The 21,904-nt window shown below is 42.3% G+C and overlaps 2 protein-coding genes across 2 annotated transcripts; one reads left to right on the top strand and one right to left on the bottom strand.

The window, feature by feature from the left end:
- Positions 1-9,489: 9,489 nt before the first annotated feature.
- On the top strand, positions 9,490-11,556 carry amer2 (APC membrane recruitment protein 2; the record flags this gene model as incomplete). Its single annotated transcript, XM_080489773.1, has 1 exon — positions 9,490-11,556. One exon carries the CDS (start codon positions 9,490-9,492, stop codon positions 11,554-11,556), a length of 2,067 nt encoding a protein of 688 aa, XP_080345899.1.
- A 6,146-nt stretch (positions 11,557-17,702) lies between these two features.
- LOC308125782 (beta-1,4-galactosyltransferase 1-like) lies at positions 17,703-21,037 on the bottom strand. The gene is made up of 2 exons (XM_080489770.1): positions 19,929-21,037; positions 17,703-19,543 (listed from the first exon to the last, which is right to left on the bottom strand). The coding sequence occupies exons 1-2, from the start codon at positions 20,319-20,321 to the stop codon at positions 18,875-18,877; spliced, it is 1,062 nt and encodes a 353-aa protein (XP_080345896.1). The 5' UTR covers positions 20,322-21,037; the 3' UTR covers positions 17,703-18,874.
- Between the last annotated feature and the right edge of the window lie 867 nt (positions 21,038-21,904).

Here is a 21,904-nt window from a genome sequence, read left to right as displayed (position 1 = left end):
GTAAATGTGCTATTATTAGTTGAGGGAGCTCATTCTTAATCTGTGGTTCTCTGGATTGATCGATCAGATTAGGTTCCACAAACTCTCCTATAATGAATGGTGACTCAAAATGTGCTCTACAAAAGTAGTTCAGCAGAGTGTTAAGCCCCGTGGCCTGGATATTCACAGCACTTATAGGAATCCACAATAAACCACAACGTTTGGCATCGAACGCGGTGAATTTCATCCAGAGGCTGGAATCCAACCTAATCTACTGTTGCTGCTGAGCTGATTTTGCTCTCATCTGACAGACTGACGAAATATAACATCGGATTTAACATGTTGAAAGATGGCAGTGAAAGTCACATCTGGTTTAGGGCACACGACCGAGACCATCCATCAGAGGGTCCAAAATATGACGAAAGAAAGTAAAAAATGTTTAAAAATATTGCACTAGTTTTTCCTAACAATGTCCAACTTAAGGTTTTGGATAAAGATATTGCATTTTATATAACATATTTTATTTATGGTTCTTTGCACACACACACACACACACACACACACACACACACACACACACACACACACACACACACACACACACACACACACACACACACACACACACACACATTTGAACTTCCTTCAAAGGGTCATTATGTTATAATTTTACTGCTCTGGGTCTACGGAGGAAAAGGAAGGAGAGGGCTGGAAAAATCACAGCAAACGAGGAATTCATTTTTTTTTCATTTTCTTTTTGCTTTAAGGACAGGGAGCGAGAGAACGGAGCAAAACGTGGCATTACAATAGGCCTTGAATATTTGTCAGTGATTTCATGCAAAATGTTCCATACGCCCAGACGCTTTAAGCTCACTTCAAAGGGTTATATATTTGAAATTAACTTAAAAAATTACATAAATGTCCTCTCATTATTAAAACCTAGTCTATGCTACCTTGTTTACATCAGATTCTGTTGAATATATTGGAAAATTGAGAGAGAAAACACCAGAATGGTGAAACAATTATAAAGATATCTATATACTGTATATCAAAACTCATTAAAATTTCCATTTTAATTCTGCTGTACACATCTGTAAAGATCACAAACTCACTAGTCACTACTTTCAAAGGTAGCAGGGTTACTGGAGAAAGTACCTTTAATTGACACTACTAGAGGAGAGTGCACATAGCTGGATTAATGTTGTGTAGCTGTGACACATGAACTCAGCTTCCAGCACCATGTCGGTCTGTTGACTGATTCACTCAATAAGTCCAAAGATGTTAAAGTGCATTATTTCATGTGTATTTTTTCTATTCATGCAATATGAATAGTTAAATAGACAATGAGACATGCATCACTGTAACCTTTTGTCCTAGTTATTTAAATATATGAAAATACATCTAACAAAGTAATTTCAGTATACTTTGTTGTTTGCAGATAATACATTATTGGTGAAGAAATAAGCAGAAAGCAAAATAAATCCTTTTTTTTTTTGTCTTTTACAAGCTAGAAGTTATGAAATTTGTTTGATCTTGTTTAGTTTAATTTGATGATATGAGGCACTTAATAATGTTTAAGACAGTATTGTTTTCGTTTAAAATGTTCCATAGTACAGCTTTAATCACATACCAATTTTACTTTACAAGTAGGACAGTGACACTCAATGATGTAGAGACAATCTTTTCCAGAAGTCAAATGGTAAAATAATCAAATTAAAAGGTTTTCTAGCAACAAATTGTAAACAGAAATTGTTGTTTGAATGCTTTTCACCAGACAGATTTCACACACGTGGTTTTTTTCACATTACTAATATCTACTTTTCATTTTCCAAGCATTTCAATAACCGCCATGTAAAGGTTTATATCTGTTAAATCAGCATAAATGTAATGTGCCAAAACAACAATACATAACTCTTTCCAGGATGACAGACCCTGAAGACGTTCACCTGTCAGCCCCCACCCTCATTGATCATTTCGTGCTGTTTTACGTCTCACATTGATCAGATGATCTGACTTACTAATGTGCACTGATCCCCAAATCCCACTGGTCATATTCATCTTCCAAGTCAAGGACTTATTATTTATGACAGCTGACCCTGATCAGGGGCTACTGGCACTGATACATGGGGGATAACCAGAGTCTGATGTCAGTGGGTCTGAATAATGTCAAAGAGGAGATCAAACCTCTAGTTGACTGACATATTTTGCCCACATTTTTCATACGTTTTGAAAGATTCTCCTGGAGGCATGTAGTTCTGCAGACATTTCTCTCCACTGTAGCGTTTCATATCTGAGAGTTCTGGGAGGGAGGCTCATATTTGACCACATATTTTAGCTTCTATGTTTTCATACATTGAGACTATAATGTTTCTGTGTTGTTCCCAGGCTAAAGTTGTAAGTTTGCTCCTAATCAGAGCTCAGAAAAGATTTGATCTTCATTGGATTAGTTGTGGTGTACACAACATGTTCGCTGCAGGAGACGTAAAACCTGGAGGATGTCAGGACTTACAGAGCTGCTGGGTGCTGTGTGTTATTCCTCTTCATCGCAAAGTGATAACTCCCATTCATTCTCCTGTTTCACACAGGCAGCCAGCTTTTGAATTCTTTATGAATTTTGTGCAAGCAGGGGCAACGGTGCAGTTTCCCCTCCTCGGGAGCGCCACTCATGTCACAATAAATGCAACAAATTCAGTGTTGTGCTCACACGTGCATTCAGAGTGCAATCAGACAAAGTGGCCACTGGCTTCAGACACATCAGCATCTATTTGCAAATAAGCAAGTCGTTATTTATGTGGAGTAAAAGACAGGCTGGTGGTGCTGGGTGACGTGATGTCTATACAGCTTTTTTTTTTCATAGCTCTGTGCTGTTTAACTGCAATGAAAAAGGCCACAATGATTGGTGCGTAGTACGCCATTCATCCATCCATGTATTTTTTATACCTGCTCTAACCAGAACAGGGTCCAGGGGAGCAGTAGCATGTCCCAGCTGACTTGTGCTGAAAGATGTGGCACACCCTCTACATGCTTACAAATGTAGTGTAGCCACACACAACAAATATAGTTTTCACCTTTCTATTACCTTTTTATCTCAGAGAGTTACTACAGCTTTCAAGTATCTGTTATTTTCACGATTTAGCATCGATGACTGCAGCTTCAGATGTGCAGGATTTCTTCAGGGCAATATTGTGGCTTTTCGGTGACACATGTTTTCTATACACCATGTCTCTGCTGTCCGTGTCGGAGTGGCCTTTCTGTAGCCTACTTGTGCATATTACCTTCCATTAAACATTGAGGAGCCACTTCCTGAGAAAAGCTGCCGAGGGCTCTCCGTGGGCTCTGAATCATTCAGACGAGTGCTGCACGGCATGCTGGTACAAGATTTCTTAGCATAAGCAGTTATACCGTGCTTCACTTTACACATTCGGCCTACATGCAAAAGTCTATATGTGCACAACGATACATATAAGATATGCATGCTCACATGCATGTGCACAAGGTTGTGTGGTGTGAATGTTCAATGCTTCCCTTAACTTAAATACTTTTCTTAAACTTTAATAATGTTGTTCATTGCACTCTTTTGTGTTCTTCTTATTCCTGTCAAACAAAGATAAATGTAAACACTGACAGCAGAGGAAACACTGTGGATTTGTTGGCTATCTGTGCAAAAAAACACGTTTAATTTAAAGATAGAATGAGATATATTTTTATCGTGGATTAGTTATTAGTCTTCCATTTGTGTAACGTGTTCCCTCTGTGGTTGTGTGTGCTCTTATGAAACGCGTGTAAATGGGTGTAGAGAAACTGCAGTCTTTGAAAGTGTTTGTTTAGTCTGTGCTTAGACAGCTTAAGAACAGTGTGCACCACTCCCTGATTACCAGTAACAAAGGAGTACAGACTGTAATCCTCTGGGGGGGGTTAATAATGTGGACACACACACACACTCACCCACACACACACCCCCACACACACACGCACACACACACACACACACACATACACACACACACACACACACACACACACACACACACACACACACACACACACACACACACACACACACACACCATCATCACCACCAGGGGCCCTGCTGGTCAGGTTGTTTGAGGACAGAGGGTCTTTGCAGCTCTGGATTAAGATAAACTGTGTGTGTATGTGTGTGTATGTGTCTGCGCTAATACAATCAGTGTCAAAGTAAAAGATTCACAATGCTCACACTGCAGGTTTGTGTGTTTCTGTGCATGTTATTAATCATTGACATGACGCCTTTTGTACTGCTTCAGTCATGGTTTTTCCACATAAAGAACTTGTGAAAAGGTTCCCATTTAGACACTTTGTGACACTACACTAGTACACCTTACACTCTATTCAGGAGTAACTCAATACAAGTAGTTCATAAGAGTTGAGTGGGTTATTTTTAATCAAAAATCTTAAATTGGCATCACAATATATACAATATAATGGGTGTTAGGGTTGATTTGTGTAGCGAGACAACGTTTCCAAATAATAAATGTCTGACGGCCCAATTAAGGAAATATGTTAGACTTTGGCTTAGATATTAGCTTTTAAAATCCTGGTTGAATCACTGAGGTCAAAATGGCAGTGAATAGCTGTTGGGAAAAGATTACTAATATTCCCATTGCATTTTCCTTTAAATGGTGATATACTGACTTGATCTTGGCATAATAATAGACATATTAAAAGACATCCACCATCATTCCAGTCCCCAAGAAGAACACAGTGAGCTGCCTAAACGACTTCCGCTCGGTCACTCGAACCCCAATCGTCACAAAATGATTCAAGAGACTCATCATCCCTCACATCGGTTCTGCTGTCGCTGTTGACCTGGACCAACACCAGTTTGCTTATCGAGCAAACGGGTCAATAGAGGATGCTGTGATCACGGCTCTACACACAGCCCTTACTCATCTGGACCAAAAGAACACATACGTAAGGATGCTGTTTGTAGATTTCAGCTTGGCCTTTAACATCATCAGTCCACACAGACTGAGCAACCTGGACCTGTGTGCATGGATAACATGTAACAGACCCCAGAACGTCAGGATGGGAGACCACACATCCTCCACTCTCATCCTGAACACAGGAACACCCCATGGGTGTGTCCTCAGCCCTCTCTTCTACTCGATCTTAACCCATGAATGCACTTCGTTCCGTACCAGCAACACCATCCTCAAGTTTGCTGACGACGCCACCAAATGTAGGACTGATAACGGACAACAACGAGTCAGCCTACAGGGAGGAGGTCCAGCACTTGGCAGGATGGTGCATCAGCAACAACCTGGACCTGAACACAACCAAGACCGAGGAACAGGTTGTGGATTTCCATAGATCCACACTCACGGAGCACTCTGCCCTCTGCCCTCTGCATCAACGGAGAGGAGGTAGAGAGGGTGGAGAGCTTCAAGTTCCTTGGGGTGCACATCTCTACTGACATCACCTGGACAAACAACATCTCCTACCAGGTGGGGAAGGCACACCAGAGACTTTTCTTCTTCAGGTAGTTAAAGCAGGCTCACTTCCCTCAACCCCTGCTGGTGAACTTTTACAGAAGCACCATCGAGAGCCTCCTGGCATACTGCTGAATGGTGTGGTTCACCAGCGGCGCTGCAGAGGACTAGAGGAACCTGGAGGAAGGCTGAGGAAATCATTGGGTTCGTCCACACTACCTCTCTTATAAGACATCTACACCAGCTGACTTCAGAAGAAGGCCACATCCATCTCAAATGACACCACCCACCCTGGACACCACCTGTTCTGACCCCCTCCCCTCCGGTAAAAGATACTGGGCACTAAAGACAAAAACAAACCGCCTCACACAGCTTTTACCCGCAGGCTGTGAGAGCCATTGAGGTTGCTGTAACGAAATTTCACTGCTGCTAACACTGTTTCACCATTGCTCCAGAGTGACAATAAAGTGCTATTCTATTCTATTCTATTCTGATAGCGGAAGTGCACAAGTGGGTAAATACATGAACCAAACCTTTTAAAAAGGGGAAAAACAAATTGATCGGTGTGAACTGATGACAAGACATAGGGACAAATACATCTGATATTAGTGAACACAATTAAGACAAAGGACACCTGAAACAAGTGGGAAAAGTATGGTACAACGCTAATAATCCAAAGACAAAAATGAAGCTTCTGTGTGAAAAAACAAACAAACCCCAAACTAATCTGCAGCTGATGCTTTGCCTCGAAAGTATTTGCTTCCCTGGGAAGTTGCCTGGGGTGAACTAAATTCTTCTATTTCGTTTGCATATAAGGAAGCATTATGGCAGTAGAGATGTTTGGAGCTCTGTAACAGTAAGGCTTTATCATTTTGCCAAGTAACCCAAGTGAATTATTCACGAATCTGCTATCTGCCATTTACGCACAAGAAAACTTTTATGCACTTAAAAAAAGCATCTTGAAGTTCTTATTAGCTCAGGATAAAGACTTAAAAATTTTATTGGGTGCATTCACGGAGCAAACGGTGCACACATGCACACAGAGCTCTATCAGCAGACACCACAGTGAGAGTAAGTGATACGGAGAAAGAAATGTCCTCTAATTGTCCCACTTAGTGCTGAGCTTCACTCAGGGGGCTGAAATGGGAACCCTATTTAGACAGAGAGGGTTGTGGAGGGGTGGTATCACACTCTGTGCCTGCTTCTGCTGCATGTGTGCATCTATCTTTGTTCTTTGTTGCAGTGTAAAAACAGTGAAATGAACAATTAGCCTTGCGAAGGGAGCACATGTTGCTTTTTACAAGCACGGAACTGGTGAATCTGGGGAGGTGTCGGGTGAACTATATTATAATTTGCAACACATATTTTCAAAGTGTAGCTAGCTCTGATACTTTCCTATTAAATCCTTGTGAATGCAGCTCTGTAAAATCCTTCATATACAGAGCAAGATTTATGAAAATGGCCTTCATCGTATCATATGTTACTACTGCCGTATTGTGGGCACTTGCTTCAATAATTTACAGATGTTTGAATGCCTCAAGTAGTATTATAATGGACACTTCCACCCTCGGAGCAAAAACAAAATCCTTTGTCTGATCATTTGATAACTGAGGCTACTCCGTCCTCAGTCTTCACTCATCAATCCACCAACCATCTGCTGCTCTGAGTCTGCCTCAGGTGAATCCAGTTGAACCCAACCTGCCTGACTGTTGGGCGTTCTGCCTCAATATGTGACGCACCTGAAAACCTGCACACTCTCCGATGGACCAGCAAGCAGCCTGGCTTTGTGACCAACTGGCGGGGGCAAGCTGGACAGATTGTCTTTCTCATCGAGGGACAAGCGTAAGGAAGATATGCTACATCGCTTCACTCTGGGGAAGCCCTTTAAGATGTGTTTGTGTGGGTGTGAGCTCGTCTGTGGAAGTGTGGGTGTATGTGTGTCGCCTTGGGCTCATGAATGTAGACATTGTTTGATAGCAGTGGGCTGGAAGAGGAGAGTCTGTGCCTAAAGCTACTGATGAGGAGGCGGCAGAGGAGGGGAGGGAGGAGGAGGAGGAGGAGGAGGAGGAGATCGGAAAGGAGAAGGGGAGGGAAGGGAAGGAGGAGAGGGAGGTTTGAAATTGGGTCGGGGTATTAGGGAGATATATAAAGGGTTGTGTGGATGAATTAAGCTGCAAAAAGAGCGCTCATAGTGGATCAAACTCATGCCTGCAAAATGGTTAAACTGTGTGTCTGTATGTGTGTGCGTTCATGAGCACATGTGGATATGTGTGTGAATGTAAGTAAAGATGTATTTTTGTTTAAACAAAAAACAAAAAAGCTTTGAGACACACTTACAGATTCAAAATCATTTTACTTTGATCGACTTTTATGCTAAAAACCCTCATTAATCTCATGAGAGTTAATTTTTACATTTATAAAATAGTTTAATGACATATTTATTCCAAGTTATGAAAGAGAGTAATAAAAGGCAACAAGTGGAAGCTGAGCTGTGTCTTTTCCACCAGCTGGTAAACAGTTAACTGTTCTAGTTGCTCAAAGAAACGCCGCTGGTTGCCAAGGTGTGTGCTAACAGTCGAGCTAAACAAAAAAAACATTGTACACTCCAATACATAAAACAAAATAACAAATGCAAACTGATTTAGGATGACAGGCCACTTAGATGTGTTGACACAGCTTCCAGACGCCTGGTCCTGATCATCCATATGGAAGAGGGGTCCAGGCCATATGGCCTATATGTCTGGCCCAAGCTGTATTGTGTGTGTGTGTGTGTGTGTGTGTGTGTGTGTGTGTGTGTGTGTGTGTGTGTGTGTGTGTGTGTGTGTGTGTGTGTGTGTGTGTGTGTGTGTGTGTGTGTGTGTGTGTGTGTGTGTGTGTGTGTGTGTGTGTGTGTGTGTGTGTGTGCAAGCACAACAATACTGGAATAGTTTTGTTTCTAAATCCATATCCCAGCTTAAGCCTGATTATACTGTTGATCAGCAGGGCCTGTACTTGAGTCCCCCTAATTGAAGAATCTGATGCGATTATTCTCATTTGCTATGAGCTTTTTCACACTCGCGCACACACAGAAAAAGTCACACAAATGCAAAAAGAACTTCACGAGGGAAGCCATGGCAATCAATTTTATCACGTGAAGCTACTGTTTATTCAAAGCTTAGATATGATTTACCTCCCTGGATGTAACAGGAAATTGCTGATGTACAAAAGTTACTGCTTTCTTGATACATTTTTCAGGCCATCGTGGTCCAAGATCTAAAGATATGCATAACGGTCAAATATAAACAAGTATGCAAGCTGTTTTTATAACTTTCCACTGGGTCTCATGACCCATTGAGAAGGCTCACATAAACATACTAAACTCATGTCTAATCCGTTATAATGCACTGGGGGGTGGGGGGGGGGGGGGGGTGCGAGTGTGTGCGTTGTTTGATTTGTCTCAGAAGGCCTACGCTACACACACAGAGACAAACATATTGAGGTGGGAGAGCTCCATGACTGATGAACATTTAGAAAGAAAAGAGCAAGCAGTGCATCTGTGACAGGCAAGGTGGAGGAAGAGAGGAGGAAAAGGATGGGGGAGGGAGTGGAGGACAGACACTGGCACCCCGCCAACGTTGACGAAAGCTGCTTAGCCCACCCAGTTGCCATGGATACAGTGAGGCGCAGCACCCAGCATGCATGTGTGTGTTTGTGAGAGAGAGAGAGAGAGAGAGAGAGAGAGAGAGAGAGAGAGAGAGAGAGGGGAGAGGGGAGAGGGGAGAGGGGAGAGGGAAAGAACGGGAGGGGAGGGAGGGAGGGAGAGAGGCAGACAGAGAAAACCAGCAGGCAGGCGTTAAAGCAAGTCAGAGTGGGAGTGAAAGAGGACCAGACAGCAGGGTGGAGGGAGAGAGAGGGAGCCAGATAACCAGAGTGTGTGGGAGAGAGAGAGAGAGAGAGAGAGAGAGAGAGAGAGAGAGAGGGTGAGTGTATGTGGAGGAAGGATAGAAAGGCTGCTTGAGAGCTTGAAGAAGACGATAGAGTGGAAGCAACACAGCGCTGGATAATGGAGGTGCAGTCGGAGTGTGTGGAGCCTCCTGCGGTCCCCCAGTGTGACCCCCAGCCAACCGGGAAAATCAACAAAGCTGCTTTTAAACTCTTCGGAAAGCGGCGCACGGGCTCTGGAATGGCCAGCTTTTTCTCCTTCAGGAACAAAGCAGCTGCAAACAGTGGAAACAATGGGAATTCTGAGAATGGGAACAGCTCGGCCGCATCAGTGGAGCTTGTAAGGAGCAAAACCCACGATGGACTAACGGGATCTAACGATGCTGATGGACAGAGAGGGGAGGGCCACGTAAGCCTGGAGGTGGGGCCGGTGAGGTCCCTCAGTAAATCGCTGAGTTTCTTCTCTCTTCTGCGACGTGGGAGTTTTAGGTCAAGTGAAAATGGAGGGGCGGGACTTGTAAGAAGAGGGAGGGGCCTGAAGGGCTTTTTTAGCAGCATGCGATGGAGACGTAAAGACAAAACAAACGAAGGAGAGGCAGAGGAGTTAGAAGGTAAGAAAGAGAAGGACGGGGATCCTGCAGACTCTGAAAAGGTAAAAGACATTACTCTCACCCTCGAACCACCTCTGCATCATCTTCAGGAGGACTGTGGGAATGCAGAAGCGGAACCTAACTTTCGAGCAACAGAGACAGCCACCACTAGTGTTATCATGACACCCCAACACTGTGTAGTCATGCCAGGGCCATCTGGCGAGCCAGACTCGCCCTTCCCTTACACACCCACTGATTCGCCACTTCATCCTTCGGTGCAAAAAGCCAAAGCTTCAATTTCCAGTCTCACACCCTCCCTTGCAACACCGCCTTTGGATCGGTGCAGCACGGGGGACCCACCTTCAGAGCCTTCAGTAGATCGCCTCTGCTCTCTACTCTTCACTGATGTCACATCCCTCAAGAGCTTTGATTCACTGACAGGCTGTGGCGACATTATTGCCGACGCAGACGAAGAGGTGCCGGTGGGTAATGGGGGCAGTGGCACCAGTAGCAGCAGCAGTGGCGGAGGAGGGGGGAGTGTGGGAGCAGGTATTGGGAGAGCTGTTGTTATGACCAGCACAGCATCTCGTGGTTCCCCTTCGAAACCTTCCATACCACCTCAGTTGACCCAAACTATGTTTTCTGTCTCCACACACTCAGCATCTGCCTCTCTCCCAGCCCGCATCCGTGCACCTCCTCCACCACAGCAGCAGCCAGCTGGTAGTGGTGTGGTGGCCTACATGGGTGGAGGGGAGGAAATGGCAAGTCCAGAAGGGGTGGATGATGCTGACATGCAGGGGCTCTGGCACATGTTGCCCTCTACAAGAGACAACTCCCCAGCCTTGCCCCGATCACATCAGCCTTCATCCTCCACCCCTACTTCAACATACCCCCCTCGCTCCAACCCTACTGCCAGCCACCTCCCTGCAACCTCCAGGAGCATAGAGAGGAAGGTACCCCAGGTGAAGGCACTGGGGCTCAGTAAGATTCCAATAGTTGGTGGAGCAGCAAGCCGCACAGCCAAACCTCCCCTTCCTCATGCACATGGTCGTCTCCCTATATCACCGAGTGACAAAGAGCCACTCAGTGATGAGGGTTACTGGGACACACCCTCAGCTACACCTACAGCAACACCCGATGAGACCGGGCTACAGCGTAACCAGAAGATGGCTCTGTCACGTGACAGCTGCTCAGGGGACCACCTGTATGACCTCTATAATGATCCAGAGGAGGAGGGAGAGGATCAACAGGAAGATGAAGAGCTAAACAGTACTCCTTCTCCATCCACCGAATACAGAATGAGCCCAACCTCCCAAACAAGTCCCCCATCCTCCTCCTCCTCCTCCTCCTTTCGCTCAATGAAAGGAAGCGCCAGCCTTCCCCGGGATTCCAAAATCCCGATAAGCAGCAGTAAAACCCCACCTCCCCACTCAGCAAGCCAGTCAGCCCTGTCTTCTGTTCTCGAGGCTGAATCCCCTCCACCAAAGACCCAAGCACCCGCCCCAGCTCGTACCAGAATCCCTGTATCCAAGGTGCCCGTTCGTCGGTCTGGAAACAAAGCCAGCAGCACAGCCAGAGGGACTTCCCACAAGAAGTAAAGGGCGATTCTCACCTTCTAACCTTTGGACTTCAGTGCACATTGCAACACTGTTCCTTATGTGGAGCCAAAAGATTTCCCAGACTAAGAAAAATGTTGAACTGCAGAGTTAATGGTCTACAAATTCCGCTAAAACTCTAAAATCTGAAAAGCTCCCATTCTTTCTTTTTTTGGAGGGCTTATGTGGGGCGAGACTTGAATAAGCGGGTTTGTTCACTTGAGAAAGTCACAAGGAGACTCCAAAACCTGGGTTAACATTTCACATCGCTGACTGGAGCTTGATTATTGACAATCTGTTTACTGGCAGTAGACACATTCACCCTGCAAGTTCCAAGAAAGTTGTCTGATCTGCTGAAGCTTTGACAGCTACTCCGACTGTAAAAGAAACCTGAGCACCTTTTTCCCAATGGATAACTCAATTTGCTCATAAGGACCTAATCCAATTAAAGTTTTTTTATTATTATTATATTATTATTATTATTATTATTATTATTATTATTATTATTATTATTATTATTATTATTATTATTATTATTATTATTATTATTTTAACCTGTGAAAAATGACCTCCTAATCCCCTGATTTTAGAGCCAAAGTTAAAGAAAAACACAGTCATGATTTCATAGGCAGTATGAGTGAGTCTTATTAGGATCGACAGCCTAAAGAATCACACATTTTTTGTTAGGCTAATTTATATTTCGGATCATATTTTCCTTTGAATACTGATGACGGGATTCTACATGCAAATATACACAGAAACCTGGAATCTGTAACACTAAGAGCACCTACTTTGCAACAACAACACAGCAAAATAGCTCAAAATGACCACAGAATTCTTTTGGTATTTTAAGTGGTCACATCCATTTAAAAAAAAAGAAAAAAAAAAGAAAAGACTTTCATGTTTATTTTTAATGAAATGACTGAATTTGGCTTCAACCTGCTGCATTTGGACGTCACGTGTACCCTCCTACATGAATCGGATGTCAATCTCTGGGATTTACAACTGTTTGATTACCAACAGAAACCTGCAAAACTACTGCAATACTCGACTTGGGGAGAACCCTTGCACTGAAACACACACACACACACACACACACACACACACACACACACACACACACACACACACACACACACACACACACACACACACACACACACACACACACACACACACACACACACACACACACACACACACGCACTTCTTTCTCTTGCTCTCTGCATGCAGTGCCACAGATCCAGGGCACAAACGGTCAGGGAACATCATCTAATGCTGAAGGATCTTTTACAGGCACTGTTCAGTTTTTGGCTTTGTCTTTGTAGCGACACTGGACGACTTTCTTCTCTGAGGACACGTGCACAAACCTATTCTTTTCCAGATAGTACTGTCTTCGTCACTGGATATCATCCTGTTTATACAGGTTAACCCCTACTGAATCATTCTGCACGGATCTTAAACTGTGATTGCACCAGCTTTACAACTTCGCTTTCTGTTCTTCTCTGCAAGCATACTGTTTAGGCTGATGTGTGAGGATGGCAAGGAGGCGTCCTTTTTATATAACAGGCAGTTTCAAAGAGCCAGAGGTTAATGCACAGCTGTTTTTTTCTTTTTTTTTTAAACTAATGCTAAGTCAGAACTGAGCCTTTTGCCGTTCTTCTACTGGATCTTGTACTAATAAAAATTGTACAACTTAATTTCTAAGAATCACCACAGCTCTGTTTGAGTTTGAATGTAGCTTGTTATATACAATATATGTGTTCTCATGGGTCTGATTTCCTTGTTGTCCCTCTTTTGTGGGGGCAAGAAAAATTGTGGATTTGACTGTTTTCTAGGTCCCTGATGCAGACTGCTGCACAGTGCGTGTCGCCTTGCAAAGCACCACTTGTTTTAAAAAAAATGAGGGGGTGTATTGAAATCCTATAAGGCCTTTGTCATTGATTTAATTAGACAAGTTACAAGGAGAAGATTGTTCCCTCTAAGGGATTGTCATCAACTCTTCATAGAAAAAGATGATGTGAGTTTTCTCTAATCCAAACCACAAGGCTCGCAATGACATTTGGAAGGTCATCTTAGTTTATTACATTTTTCCTGCTCATTTGAAAATGCAATAGTTGATCAACAACACTGCTGCAGTTTCAGATGGCTTTCCCGATTGCTGTTGTTTTGAATCGAATTGAATGTCTTGATTGTCGTTTGGCAGACAAATGGTGTGACGTGACTTCAGATCTTTAATGGTGATGCTTCCAGACCAAAAGGGCAGTCAGAGAATGGTTGCTTCATGTTCTTTTTTCTGCTTATGTTGTGCTCATTGCTTTTGAGTTAGTCTGCATTTAGTCACAGTCACTCTTTTCACTGACTGACTTAGGCGTGTGATCTGATGCAAAAAGATTGTTGAAATGGCTCATAACTTTTAAAGACATTGTTGGTATGTTAAGAAACTGTTGTGATTGTGGTCGTAGAATGAAAAAGTCATCACTTTACTTTTTGAATGAGAGACTGTAGTGTCACCAGACAAATGATATACATGCTCAAGTTAATCGAGGGTAGGGATCCATGAATGAGGTGAGGACTCATCATTAAGCATCCTGTGTTTAGCAAGTTTTGTTCAAATTGTGCATCCTTCTTGTTTTGTTGTTTTTTGACTTGTCAAAGTCTGTGTGTTCATAGAGTTTGACTGATCCTCCACTTCCTCCCATTATGACACAGTGAAAATTGAATTTTTAACATGGGGTACTTTGACCTTGGACACTGGAATACACATAACCCTGAAGCCACCACCTGTGTTTTCTCCATTTTTCTTTTTGAATTCAAGATCTAGGCCGTTGTGTGATCATTTGCTGTGACAAAAAGAAGACACATTATATTTTCCTTAATTTTGTTACCATTTGTTTACAGTGTGAAATCTTTCCACTTTTCATTTTTTAATTAATAAAACGATTTGCGCTGATACAGGAACTCTGGACTCTTTGTGAACACATTTACACAACAATACAAGCTTTTTATTACACTATTGTGAGATGGCTCTTTCCTCGTGTCCTTCCATGTGTCGCTCCACCCCCACATCCCGGTGACTTAAATCCCCAAAGAGCATCTCGGAAAAGGAGAGCTGCTTTTGTTGTTGTGTGGCGTTTCTGTTGGATTACTGCACCTAGAGATCGGGTTGGTTTAGCTTAGGGTGTAATAGATGATCAATATGTTTTATTGACTACTGAGCTGAAAGCCTGATAGATGTGTCATCGTCTGCTCTGGGTCTCTCGAGGGAGGAGACACACAAAGAGACAGGGACACACAGCTCAGCATGATGACAAAAGGAGACAGATGCTCATGTGGGACTAGAAACCTGCTTGAGTGTTCCTGGGCATCCTTAATATAAATGACACAGATGTTGTCCTTGTTCAAGTAGAACACATGTTGCTAGAAAAAAGCTCTGACTGTATGTCGTGGCGTGGGTGTGTGTGGATGCATGTGGAGTGGGAGGAGGAATTGGTGCAGTGCGAATCCCCTTTGTAATGGTGCAGCAGTCGTCCACCCCCCCCCCCCCCCCCCCCCCCCCCCCCCCATCCAGCTCCCTCGCTCTGTTTCTGCACACTGAGGTTTATGTAAAAAGCTTACGTAAGACCATACCAGCCCCACCACATCAAAGCCCAGGATGCTGACAGTGAGAGCGGTGCGTGCTGGTGCGCGTGTGCCCGTGTCAGCTGATCTCATCATTAATCTGCTGCTTGGGTGCTGTGTATGTGGGATCTCCTTCTCAGTGCGAGTCATGTTTGCTTCTGTGTGAGAGGGTTTGTTTTGGTGCATAAATCTGGTGTTATTGCACAACAGGGAGCTTTTAGTGCTGAACAACAAAGTTCTTACACAAAGCAGCGGAGAGAAGGACAAGGGAGGCAGTCATGGGGAACTACACAGAACAAAATAGGGGAGAATAAAGTTTCTAGTGTTCACGTAAGGGTTTATTTGGCTTCACTAGTTATAAATGAAGCTTTTATTTAGTTTGTGTACGTTTTCCAAAACGGCTGCTACAAGTGGCAGTGATATAAGTGTAACAACAGCTGAATCAGAGAATATCACACTGACTCAGCATTTATGTATATACAATATCTGATGTCCTAATAATTAGCACAAGATATAAATGAGTAATATTTTCTTAATGTTGCGACAGTCATGGTTTAAATTAAGGACTAGCATGCCAGTGCCCATTTGGACTAAAACTTGATCAGTGAGGGACAATCTAAGGCTAAAACAGGAGCTAAAAGGAAACATGAGCAAAATGACGAAGTTAGGAAAGTTAGTAATGAAGGAAGTGAGGGCTGCTAGTATAAACCCTAAAAACAATTGCTATTGTTTGTTAATGAATGCTACTGTTGAATGTTATATTTTAAGTGGTGTAAATAAAACGGTCTAAAGGCATTTTATGGTTGTGAAATAATGCTGTTTTACTTTTGAATAGAAGTGATGGGAGTGCCAGTGACTGACCACCATCAGACAATTGCACAAGACATAAATCAAAACCTGTAAACACACCAAATGTATAATTTTCAAGTTCTCACTAATTCCCCTCTTATGTCATGAGCTGGCCTTGAAATATGAATGTGTACCCATGTGCCGCGTGTGTTTGTGTTTGTGTGTGTGTATGTGTGTCAGATGGAAAACCATTCAAAAGCTGTACCCCACATTCTGGATGGCAGCCTCTCCACAGCCGTTCCCATAGTAACTCCACTAGGTCAACCAATGAAAAAAGGGGGCTGGGCACGGAAGAGGATGGGAGAGTGTTTGGGGGGTGGGGGGGTTTCTGACACACTGTGCGAGAGACGTGATTGGAGTCGAACTGGTGCAGTAAGACAAATGAGCACCCACTAACCTACATGTTGAAAATACTCAAATATGGAGACATGATTTCTATTTGGGGTTGTTTTTTTTTACCCATGCATACATGCTCACAGCCTCAATATCATTCCTTCTGGTTTGATAGTGTAACAACCCCATCAACAGGATGGAGAATAAAAATACAAATACTTTGCTCTCAACTTCAGCACACATCCTCTGCATGAAAGTGTGCAGAAGGTATGTCACCTTCACAGCCACATGGGAACACGCCCGGGACCATCATTTTCTTTTCACAAGTGTGTTTGTCCTCATTCCTATACTTTCTCACATTTCTTTGTATTATGTCACATTAGCTCTCTGGGCGATGCTGCGTAAAGTCCCCACTTGTAAATAATTCATTACCAGAAGTAGGATTTGACTCTGTGTGAGGACAACAGTACGCAGTGCAATGTGACACAAAGTAAAGCACAACTCGGTAAAACATGAAAATCTATTTTCTCCTAAACTGGCGCTAAACATTTAGCCTACTTTTATAGTTTGAGAAAAGTGAAACATTTGGTCTGTAATCTATTCATTTCTAGTCACACAAAAAACATAGTGCCACTCCACATATAACAGACTATGCTCGGGGACCGGCAGAGAAGGTATTGATGAGCTGAATTAAAACTAAATTCATTACATATTATTGATAATATTCATACACAATGAGCTATATACATACAACATTTCAAACAGAGATTAAATATCAATGAGGACGTTAGAAATGATAAGCCAAAACGATTTCTCCCTCAGGTAGATCAGGGCTTTTCTTCCAGATAGTGAGAGAAGAACATTATTCAAGCCCCGAAAACTAAATTGTAGAGTCGATCAGAAGGTTTGTAGGGGGTGCTAATCAATTTTGTAACATATGGGGGCTTCTTGTAAAAGGGGCATGGTCCTGTATCCAGAGGTCTAATGTATCTAATGAATTTATAAAAGGTCAAATTAAGGTTAAAGTTCATGCATGAAATGACCCTCATTACAAAATGCTTCCAAATCACTTTTGTGACAGCACAGACAATACCACACAGGTGATTGAGAGCTCATGGGAAATAATGTGCAACAGAACTATTCAATCACAAGATGGGAGAGAATGTTGTCATAGTCTGATGAATAATAGAATGAAATGAAATGAGGACTTTTTTAATTTATATTCATGTGCAACTGAATTAGTATGGGGACTTTTTGCGACGTGCTAAACATTTTCCTAACTTCTTTTAATAAAATAACTTTCCTCATTTCTAAGAATCAATGCAAGATACAACTTGGTTGAAAATCATATTATCTTTATTATAGTTTGCTTGCATGCAACCCTGCAAACTATTACTTTGTGGGGAATCATTAACTAGAGCAACAATGCTAAAATATTTATTTAGAGGTTGAGCCTGTTGGAGGCCTGTACATACTGTATGTATAGATGTACTGAAGCGTGGTGTGTAAGCTGTCATATAGGCTTTCTAAAGTGTCGTCTGCTTGACTAGGCTGTCGGGTCATGTTTCTATGACCCCCTGAGATGCTCACATATACTCGTTTCCAGAAAATACTCTGCATATGGAGAAGAACAAAACTTGGAAGACAACCTGTAGATGTGAAATGCAGCATCTTACTCAGGTTATGGCAACTCCCTAGAAACCTCAAGTAAGAGGTATTTCGGCACACAGAGCTAGATTATCTTTCTGTTGAAGGCAACCTTGATGTGTTTAACATTAGAACACAGACCACTACACATTATGACGATATGATCAAACTTTATTTCCGGTATTATCTGTAAAGCTTAGATCCGCTGAATAGAACAACCTAAAACTTTACTTTGTATATAAAAAATGAAACATGAGACATTTTTGTCACATAATGGGATCCAATCGAGTGGGACTAGATTAGATATTCTCAGTTGTGTTCACCCCCCCCCCCCCCAAAAAACAAAACAAAACAAAAAATATAAAAAAGACAGGTTGGTCACCCTCAATGTTTCCCAACAGTATCAAAAATCCAAACTATAACAGTTAATACAGAGGCAAGTAACTTTCAAACAATAAAGAAAAAAAAGCTATTTACAGGTTTCCCATTGTCCAAGTTCCTTTAATGAATAGTTTCTATTTAAAGTCAGCGCATTCATATTCCTGTAGCATGTTTCCAGACGTTTATATATAAACATATTTCTTTGCCTAAAACTACATATTCCACATTTGTTTTTTTCAATAATTCTTTTTATGTAAGGGTTGATTGATTGAAAGCAGTTGGTTCTTCATATCGAAGAAGTTCATATTATATATTACACAACATCATCAGCACAGAACCCGACAGATAGGTACACAGACGTCTTTCTCAGTCATTCTCAGCAAATATTGAAAAACCCAGGAGGGAGAACAAACATGAGCAGTAACCACTGTAGAGGTATCGATACGTAAAGACGAATCCACCAACAATGAGCAGAGGTTAATACCATTATTCAGCCAGGCGGAGCATCAATATCCACTGTGATAAAAGTATACAGCAGCTCCTTTTGGATTTCCATGACTTTGTATTTGAGGGTATTGAGCCCATCTTTATTCATGTTCGACCGTGTATGTGCCAGTTTGTCAGGATTCTTTGGATTGACCTCATTATGCAAATCTCTCTCATGTACTACCATCTTGTATTTTCCAGTCACCAAGTCAGGACGAGAAATGGACATGTGTTGGAAGATGATTCGATTGTACATGTCATCATCCTCACCGCCCCAGCCCCAGAAGGTGTTTGGGAATCCGTTAACCTTCTCGAACTGTTGCTTGGACATCGAGGAAACCCCACCAAAGAAGCTAGCATAGGGTAATTCGAAGTTGAACTTGTCCATAGCCACAGCCAAGTGTCTTGGCTGGTCATAACACGTGTAAATGTTCCGGTCATTGAGAGGAACCAGATCCACGTCAGAGAACACAAAGCAGTTATAGTCGTATTCCTTCAGTGCTTCAACATACCCCACGTTCAACAGTTTCGCTCGGTTGAATATTCCATCTCCATGCTGGTTGATGATATATATAGTATAGTCCAACTGCTGCCGCTTCAATATGGGGTGGAGATAATAAAGCCAATGCTTCAGGTGCTCATGCCGGTTTCGAAATGGAACAATAATTGCCACCTAAACAAATAAGAATGAAGATAGATCACCACATCATGAATGCCTCTTGATAAACAAAGATAACCTTTTGATAAAGTGTAAAAAATGGTAAACTCTTTCAACATCAGTAAGCTTAACTTCACTGAAGAATGGTGTGGATGTTACATATGAGATACAAAAAACTAGCGGCAGGCTAATTTCACCTGTTTGTGATGTGCTTGTGTGTACGTTTAAAAAAGTCAATATTGTTTGTTTTTTTATTTCTTATTATCATACAGATCTGAAAAATTTTGCTTGTACTGTAGGAGTCTGATGTAGTTTTTGTTTTGACTTCACATAAACACTTTTACCAAGTTTTCCACAATTATTCTTTGTGTTTAATTTTCCTCTTTGCTCATTCACCTACCTTATGCTTAGAGACACAGTCTGCTGGTCTGTATCTTCCTCCTACTTCAAGAGGACTGACTGCATTCTTCACGTATTCCAAAGTCCGGATCACATTAAACTCCACCCGGAGAGGACCCACAAGTCCTGGTGGGTTCACAGGGCAGGGTCCCAGAGAAATATTCCCTGACATTGACATGTTGATTGTTTTGTCACCATTTGCTGGCTGTTCTTTGGTGCCTTTTCCTGACAGGTTCTGGACAGCTTCATGTATCTCCGTGGAATGTTGTTTGCCTCCATGTAACACCGGGTATACGCCCGTTGTACCATTGTTTCTGTAGTATACAGCCACAGCAAAACAAAGAAGACCGCAGAGACCAAATAATGCCACAAATTTGAAGAACCTTTTCAACATTGTTATGATAATCCAACGTGAACGGCTCTCCTACAGCTCTGCTTCCTGCCTGTCTCTTTGCAAGTCAAAAGATGTCCCTCATGCAAGAGCAACCAGACCGGTTTTCTTTCTTTTGGAACAACCTGCTTTAGCTTTGTCAGGTGAACGGATGATCTCACACCTGTGGTAAAAACCTGTTTATATGAATTAATTTCACTAACAAGGGTACAGTTTTAGTTTTCCTGAAACACTTTTCACTTCCTTAATTTGTTTTTCTTTCTGAAAGCACTTTCAACAAAGTCAAACTTAGAGACACGGCTTCAATTCAAAGTACAACACTTCTAGAAATGAACACCAGAAAAGTAATCAATAATAGAAAGACTGTAACACAAAGACAAACACCGATTTCTTGTCAAACTGGGCCCTCTCCTGGTGTACGGTTGACGCCGCTGTATGTGGAGTCAAAACCAGCTGTAAACTTATAGTCCATTTAACAAGTCTTCACAGAAGCGCCAGAGAGAGCAGTCAGTGCTAAACATTGTCTTCAGCCAGGTCCTTAATGAAAAAAATATTAAAAATTAGTCCAGCCAGGTCAGGTCTTGAAAGTTGTTCAACTGTTGTAACAGTTCTCGTACAGCAGGTCCCAGAACAGTAAAAGCTTTTAAAAAATACTGTTCGCAGGTCTGGCTGGTTCCCTGGAATGTGAAGTACATGCCGATTTTCGTTCCGCCTTTAGTGAATTTCTTTTCTCAAGAATGTCACTGATAAGTTTCCCACACCGTCAACTTCCTTTTCATGTGCATACTTACCAATTGCACACCCACTTCACAGTGCTATCATCACAAATGAGTCGTCACTGACACAAGGGGTGGTGTTACTTACCATACACTGCACACGCCCAGTTTGGTTTGGTTTGACATGGAGTGTCATGTCTATATGAGCAGGTGCCTCTTTGTCGTTTGTATAAATATACCGGTAAGTAAAATATGTTTACCATTATTCTGTCAAACTCAAGCAAACAAAAAAAATGATTATCTTTCTTTCATTGTTGTTTATTCACTTTGGTGTTCAGTGTTGGATGGACATACTGTCACACAAACACAATAATACTCCAAGCAACCTCATAAGCAAATTGTTTGATTGTCAGGTGACAACCGACGAGAAGAGTGGAAGAATGGGAGAGTCACCAAGATCTTCATTGCCATATTTGCAAATTAAATGAATTTGCATTGGTGGAGAGGTGCTTTACATAAATAAATAACATACAATTAGACTCACGTCATAGAGAGTAGGTTTCAGTCAGGGGTTGGTTTAGGGGTTTCCCGTGCAGATTTAACATGTTCTCCTGTGCTTAAATGGAGTTTCTCATGAAATAGAGGTTCCCTCCTAGAGTTAAAAAAAAAAACAACCAAAACAACCACATGGATTGAGCAGTTGGTGGCCTCGGAGGGGAAATGAGTGTGTGTGCTTTTCTGGTTTTCCATGTTTCCCCTGAGACTTTCAGCTTGAGTAGGACGCTTTGTCATGGAACCAAAAAGGTCTCCACCTTATATTTTTCTCTCTCGAGTCATCTTTGTTCATTTCCTCCTCCTTTGTCTTGGTGT

The sequence above is a fragment of the Lipophrys pholis genome (assembly GCF_963383615.2).
Source record: "Lipophrys pholis genome assembly, chromosome: 20".
Taxonomy (NCBI): domain Eukaryota; kingdom Metazoa; phylum Chordata; class Actinopteri; order Blenniiformes; family Blenniidae; genus Lipophrys; species Lipophrys pholis.
Note: the sequence above shows the minus strand (reverse complement) of the source record. Positions and strands in the feature narration are given on the sequence as shown.